This window comes from Notothenia coriiceps, unplaced genomic scaffold (assembly GCF_000735185.1).
Source record: "Notothenia coriiceps isolate Sejong01 unplaced genomic scaffold, NC01 NC01_scaffold00029194, whole genome shotgun sequence".
Lineage (NCBI taxonomy): Eukaryota > Metazoa > Chordata > Actinopteri > Perciformes > Nototheniidae > Notothenia > Notothenia coriiceps.
Window position 1 is genome coordinate 99,799 of NW_011361895.1, and position 8,137 is coordinate 107,935.

Here is an 8,137-nt window from a genome sequence, read left to right on the forward strand (position 1 = left end):
GTGTGTGTGTGTGTGTTTGTGTGTGTGTGTGTGTGTGTGTGTGTGTGTGTGTGTGTGTGTGTGTGTGTGTGTGTGTGTGTGTGTGTGTGTGTGTGTGTTGATTGGCCTTGATTAACAGACTGCCAGGCACTAAAAGCCGAGCTACAGCCTTTGTAATGTAGCATCTTGAGCTGGTTATTTTCAATCATTCCACAGGAGGCCTTGAACCTGTGTGTGTGTGTGTGTGTGTGTGTGTGTGTGTGTGTGTGTGTGTGTGTGTGTGTGTGTGTGTGTGTGTGTGTGTGTGTGATAGAGAGAGAGTTTAAGCAAAAAGCTTCAATATAAGAGTGCTCAGTATATTCAAACAAGATTTTTTTATGTAACAATAGGTGTTTCAGTTTTGTAAACAACGTGATTGCGAGTATTTTGACTGAAATTGCAATTTCTTTCGATATATTCAAGGTAACTATACATATATTTATTTCTTTGAGATAGAGGGGATGATATCCGTGGGTTCATCTTGGCAACAGACACCGCATTGGGGCCACTAGCACTAACCACTGAGCTTTCACCTGGCCCAAATTATCATTTTAAAAACATACTAACACTATCTTTGAAAAATGTATTTTAAATTATATTTGTGTAACTTTTTTTTTAAAGGGTTGTACCAAAAAATAAGCTATTATCAAATATTTTAAACAAGTTTTAAAAAGTATCGTTTGTAGGCCGAGACTTTTCTGCTTCATTCAGAATTATATTTTCACATATTTTGCCTTAACCAAGAAATGTGGATATTGCGATTTTGATAAAATGTTGAAGGTCACCCGGTTATCTGCAATTCAAAGTGAGCAATGGATAAAAGTGAATGAGGGAATTTTTAATACAACTCGAACTTAGAACTTGGGATTCATCTGTAACGATAAACAAGGAACTGCTTTTCACCAAAACATATTATCACGTGTGAAAGGTTTGACCAGATACCACACAGTATGATTCTCAGTACAACTACTTGGAAGGCTCTCGATTGAAATATTTCCCTTCAAATCTATTAAAAAGCTTTCCCAACCTGGAGAAAATCCAATGTTTTTCACACTTGTAATACTGTATATCTGTGTGTTTCCAGCCAAGCTGAGCAGCCAGGATTCATACAACAACTTCACCAACAACAACATGGGGAACCCGCGGCTGGCCCCACTGCCGAGCCTCACCGTGGTGCTGCCTCTGGCTCAGATCAAACAGCCCATGACCCTGGGCACCATCACCAAGCGCTCTGGGTAGGAAGCACACTCATGCACATCTTAACCCTTCACTTTAACCCCATATTGTGCATGTATAAGCCATCCAAACACACTTAAAGGATTGTAACCCACTGTAATATAGCTGTAAGCAAGGATTCATCGTATCAGGGTTGGTTTCGTAGCAATGATCGGATCGCTACACATTATCCCTTACTTGTCAATCATTCGTAATCTCTTTATACTCTAGTTACATGAGTTATGACATGACTGGTAGCTTGGTGACATCTTGCCTCGGAATGCAGGAAATTATTTACACTATTTTTATTTGGATGTGTTGTAGTTTTATTTTGTTGTTGTTAGGTTGTTGATTGCATGTAACAGCAGAGGCCTGTACTACGAAGCCGGATTTTCGCTTAGCCGGCTAACTTCAGGGAAAACTCTGGGTTTCCGGTCCTACGACGCTGGTTCTCTTTTAGCAGGCTAGATCTCCATGGTAACTTATGCTGAGCGGCTGAACTGTTCCGGAGCGGGTTAGGTTGCAGGCTAAGAGATCAACTCAGTGAAAGCACCGCCTACTGACCAATCAGAGCTCAGTGTGCAGAGTTTAAAGCTATCAAGTCATATTACAGGAGAAAGGAAATACAGAAAAACTGCCGTTTCAGGAAAGACGGCCGGTAAAAATCACCGACTGTGTGAACGTGAACATTAATAGAATATCACCTCCCATCTTCAGAGCAATCTGACTATTATAACATTAGCGTTAAGAAAGCTTACTTAAATATCTGCCACAACATAAGTAACCGGATCAAAGTAACATTAAGTACAGTCCGCGGCATATCACATCATAATGTATCATATATTTCCTTATCTGAGTCAGCTGAGCCGTATCTGGCCGTGCAACACTTACAGTGTCACATACTGTATGCAGAAGTATTATTTTAAGCAACACATTAAGTTGAGGAAACACTCGAGACAAATGTAATTAAAGTCAGATCGTGTCTTAGACGGGGCAGTGATATCATAAACCTGTTAATGTACGCATTCAAACACTTTTTCTGTTACCAGCTGTATTCACCTTGCAGGTGCAACTATGTGGCTTTTATCCTGGATAAAGTGTTTAAGTCATGGATGTTTAAAGTTTAACGTCTTCATATTTGTCTATATTATACTTCACTTTTCATTCAGGAAGTATGACGCTGTGCTGTCAGTACGCTTCTCCATGTTTGTGATTGGTCAGATGTTGCTAACCCCGCCCCTTTTATGTGAACGCACACCTAACTAGATAGGACACGGCTGGCTTGAGCGATCCACTTGATAACCCGCGTCGTAGGACCGTTTAGCGATAGCGCGTATGTTTTGGATTAGGCCAACCGGCTAACTCAAACATATCCAGGTTAGGTTGAACCGGCTTCGTAGTACAGGCCTAAGGAGTTGTTGAAGAAACGTCAATACATCTACATACAAAATCATTGAGGGTTATAGACTGTTGAATGACTTCTAGTAGGTAACATTTAAGGATTCTTTATATATTTTGTTTGAAAATACATTTAGACTTAACAAAATACACATTTTAACATGCACAACAAATCAAAGTTAAGGAGTTGCCTCATGTTGAACTATTATTGCCAAACCATGGCACTTAGTTTCATTTCAGTTTTTCATAGTTTATACATCGAAAGAAATAAACAATATAATAACAATTTAAAAGTAAACAAACATATTCACACTTTGGCCTACTTTTATTTCCATTTTCATTCAGCTGTATCCACATAGTACATCGGATGGATATTACATTGATATTGCACAGCCACATTATACATAGAAAGGACATTTGGATGAAAACAATAGAACACAAATTGTAAAAATAACAATCTCAAAGAATACAAGAGAGAATAAATAAATAGTCAAATGTAAAGTAAATGAAATGTAAAGAATAAAAAAAGTCAAAATTAATAAATACAATGTTTAAATATATAGGTATAAATTATTAAATTAGACTTATCTTTTTGTCATTGTACTTGTTTTAAATAAAAACTCTCTTTTGTAAAAGTCTCCCAGGTGCAATGCACTGAGTATACAAATTAGTCCTTTAAATGGTGATGTCTCCAGAGTGTAAAGGTGTTATTGGCAGCCTATCAAACTCATTTACAGTTTGGCTGCCGTTGAAGAACATTTAAATCACACTGTATTTCATCCTTAACTTCAGTCCTTTGATTTGCTGTCTTTTTCTATCAATCACACTGTAAAAACACTGTATTGTGTCAACAAAGGCCGGAGCTTTTTCTCTCGCATCCATCCGATGCTCATGGATTCCTTGTCTCAGGCCACCACTTTTTTGCATAGGCTAATGAAGCAGAACAGACATGCGAACTTAGCCTGAGGGCTGTTTGGAAAGCAGATAAAACACCTAACTCATAACGAGAATAGAAATAAAAACCCTTACAATAATTTAAAATAATATTCAAGATACGCCAGATGCAGTTTAACCCTGCTAGCTTCCAGTATTATAAGAAAAAATAAAAAGTACCTTCGTCCTCGGTTATTTTTTCTTCTTCTTTTAGAGCTGGATCGTCGCCATGCATTGAAATCATGTCGTTTTAAGACCATGAGCAACAACAGGCCTTTTCTAAGTGCATTTACATACAGTACAGGTGGCTCCACAAATATGGGCGGATTTCAATATTTTTATTTAAATGTAATTTTCATGCCGTTTTTGAATATGAAATGCTATAATGATGTGAACGGACAGTGATGGATTTATTTCTCGTGTGATATTTGATAAGTGAGCTTAAGAGACTTGATCCTGCGGTGGAAGTGACCGACATTAAGCCTTTCTTTCAAAGCATTAAGATGACTTGCAAAGTGTGTTCGGTTTGCAACACGTATTATTGCTTTCGGTGTCCCGCTTTGGAGTATTTATTATGATGTCCTGACACTGGTGGTTTGCATTTGGTTTTGGCATTGTAATGTTTAACGTCATGCAATGCAGGGTTCTCTGAGTCGAATTAAATTCCCTTTCAATGAGAGCTTTTGTGTTGTTTGTGTTCATTTTAAAGTTATTTGTTGCTATTCTAAGTCAAACTTTTTTTTTTAGATCTTTATTTTCATCTTTATGTCATCTGTAATAATGTTTATATTCAATTTTTATTATGTCTGTACTTGCTGTAGTCCTATTTCTATTTTTAAATTCACTTGACACTCATTTCTCTTATTTATTTTTGCCTCTATCCTAATCACTCATTATTATTGCTATTATTTTGTATTCATTTTTCACTGGCAGATGGATGTTTAAATGAGTTATTTGTCCATTATTATGCCTCCAACTTTCTGTGTAAGCAGTAATAACTAAATTTATTTTTGTATTTATTTTATTTATTTCCCTGCTGCAAAGTGCTTCTCTGTCTGGTGTTGCTCTTTCCAAATTCCACAAGTTTGTCATGGTCATATCTTTGAAATATACCGCAGTATATTATTTTAAACCTTCCGATACTAGGCGCAATATGTGTGTTTAGATATAAGTCTTTATTTTTGTTCTTAATTTTATTAAAATATATAACCAAATCTTTGCCTAAATAAAATGTAATTAGGAACGTTTCAAATCAAAAACAATCTCATCAAACCTTAAGAATCTGACCAGATATTTAATGCTGACTATCATTTCTTTATACTTTTCAATACTTTGTGTTACAAATACATGTTCGTTGGTGGAAGGAAATAGTGCAATTGTTGGGGGAAATGTTCAACACAGATTTTAAAACACATTTTTTACTCTAGTGAATATTTCAGGCAGTAGGACTTTGAATGTGGGACTTGGTAGTAATAGATTACAGTGTGGGAATTAATGTTAATGAGGAAGCATGTCACTGGGTGTTTCTCAATGTCGAGTAAAGCTGCTCCAGAGCCACTATTTCAAGCATACTACGTCATCGAGTGCCGCCGAAGTAATGTTCCAATTTCCATCATTCTTGGAATTCTACCGAGCTCGGCGTACTTCGTAGCGAGACATTTCGAGGCTGCACATGTGTAGACTCCGCGGTCTTAAAATCCCCACAATGCTTTGTGCACGGACCAATTTCCCCAAATCTGTGGCGGAAAATGTAAGGCGGGGCCTCTCATATGAAGCACACCTGCACACTTGCTCGCCTGTTCCACTCTTCGTTTTCCGAATGCCAGGAATTATTCTTGCCTCGCTTCTGAAGCAAGTTACTCTGAAGACATGTGCTACCAAGCAAGCGTACTCTACATTGAGAAACACCCACTGTGTGCAATAGGGCGGCTCTTCAACAATTTTTCACGCAAACAGAACATTTTACAGGTACAATCAGAAGACATAATGGCAATATTTGAAATGGGACCCCCATTATCTACCCAAAGCTATAGAATAAGGGCCCAGACACTTTACAGAAAGTATTTAACACATATATTACTAACACTTTTAATATTTGAGAAAGTTGAATATAAAGCCTCATTGACAAGCCAAAAAATGCTTTAACACCATCAAAATACCCTAAACATAAACTAATCTAACTAAATGGTCACTAAACGTATATGTCATCAGTATAAACATTGGTCTAAAATAGGTCAAATATAGTAAACACTGACATTAAAGTAGACAATAAAGCTCAATGGCTCAGGGGAATGAGTTAGTATAAGCATAACATGTATCATCACACGCACACACTTTTTAAAAACAATAAATGAATAGCTACAATTATTTTTAACCCTAAAACCATCTAATTATGTACACATTTGACCAATATTTCACATTTAAGACCCATTTTACTTATTTAAAAATGTGAAATATTGGCTGTGTAGGACAGTACCAGACTGCCTCTTTCTTACCTCCATCCAGGCCGGAGGAGGTGTCAGTATTAATGCATCAGGACATGCAGCTGTGCGGCCTGCTCCTTCATGCACACGGCTGCACCAGTACCCCAAACACACACACACACACGCACACGCACACACAAAGATAGAGAGGACTGGCTGCACAGACAGACAGATGGTGCCTGGGCACTCCTGTGCAAGTATAGCGTGAAAGCATATGATATCAGCCCCCACTCTAGGGGCCAAACATGTTGCTCCACTGTGTGTGTGTGTGTGTGTGTGTGTGTGTGTGTGTGTGTGTGTGTGTGTGTGTGTGTGTGTGTGTGTGTGTGTGTGTGTGTGTGTGTGTGTGCGTGCGTGCGTGCGTGCGTGCGTGCGTGCGTGTGTGCGGCAGCTGTATTTACACCTGTATGGGCAGATCACTGTTGGCAGGGCTGCAGAGGAACACACCAGCTGCTTAACCTACATTCCCTACTAGGCTGTCTTTGTGTGCACTCTGCCGTGACACAAACACACAGACACATGCACAAATAGACACTTTGAAGAAGCTTTTTCACCCTTTGTGTGACCAGGCTCATTTAATGGATACCTTCATGGACTCTAGAATGTCTACCAATGTGCACATTCTGTAGTTGACTTGCATTTTATTTTTTGGGCAATTTTTAGCCTTTATTCGAGATATAGATTTGAAATGGGAAGATACAAGGGATGACATGAGTAAAGTGACAGCAGCCATGATTCGAACCGGTTTCCCCCTCAGCGTTGACACAACCCCAGTACCTGCCAACAGCTCTACCAAGAAGGCAATGCAACAGCCAGTCGTGAGATTTAATCATGTACATTTAATCAAGTGTTGTACCTGATTACAATTTTGAGGTACACGTATGCTTCTGTACTTTTTGCTCCAGCACATTTATTTGACAACTTTAGTTTGACACATTCAGATGTGTTTAACAAACAAAGATATATATGTATCAGAGTTCCCGTTAGCCGGTAATTACCGGACTACGACTGGTAAAATATGTAGAAGACCGCCAAATCTAAATCTCTCCGGTCAAAGCGTCCGGTCAAAATATATTTCCCCTTAGCGCAATACCGGATCAGTTGCGCAACTTGCGCCACTTATGTGACAGACAAGAAGAGTATGTGACAGACAAGAATAGTATGTGACAGACAAGAATAGTCAATTACAATGTCTAACCAGGGGCGGATCTAGACAAATATTCATGGGGTGGCAAGAGGGTGGCAGGAGATTTTGAGGGGTGGCATCCCCTGGCAGAAGTATATGCTGATTTAATCGCAGTCATATCAATCAATGTTAACTTGGAAAGCCACAATATTGATATTTTAACTCAATAACATTAGGTGACATTATTGTGGCACATCAGTAAAGCCTTAAATATAAATATATAAGGTGGCAGGTGTAATTTAATGAATTTTAACTGAATGAGTTGGTTTAACTCTTAGACCAACAGGGGTACCAAATATGCAGACTGCTGCAATAAGTACATTAACTGTCTCATCGATGTGTGTCTGTATGAATATGATAATATTAACAATCATATTATTCCTATCAGCTGTCAATCACTGTTATGATTCACATATTCAGTGTTATTATTAAATAAACAATATTTTTTGGAGGAGTTAATGATGAACGTTCCTCAAGATGCTTGCTCACCCTCTTTCAAATTTGAAAGACCAGTAATTACTATCATAATTCAAAAGAATCAAAGGAACAGTTCAGCGCCCCACAACTTCATTGCAAACAGTTACAACCTTGACTTTACATCAGAAAGAACAAACATTAAAGAAATGACTAACTGCATCAGTTAGGGTTAAAAAACGTGTATTCAGCTAAAACATAAAAATCGCTGAAGTTATTATCCAGTGGAAAGCCCTTACCTACTGGCCTAGTTAAATCAAAGTGGTTACTTTTTTTTGGCTGGGCAGTGAAGTTTACACACCGTCTTATTTGACTTTCTCAGGACTTAAAACTGTTTTTTGGGGCAGACCCCACAAAGAAGAAACATATATTTACTACATGTAAGGTCATCTTCTTAAACAGTTTATTATTCTCATCGATTCATCCGTGA

The 8,137-nt window shown here is 38.1% G+C and overlaps 1 protein-coding gene across 1 annotated transcript in view; it reads left to right on the forward strand.

Moving 5' to 3' along the window:
* bcas3 (BCAS3 microtubule associated cell migration factor) overlaps positions 1–8,137 on the forward strand; it is a 118,003-nt gene that overhangs the window by 63,997 nt on the left and 45,869 nt on the right. The window contains exon 10 of the mRNA XM_010786460.1: positions 1,103–1,253. Within this exon, the coding sequence (XP_010784762.1) occupies positions 1,103–1,253 (151 nt within the window). The remainder of the gene's footprint in view (positions 1–1,102; positions 1,254–8,137) is intronic.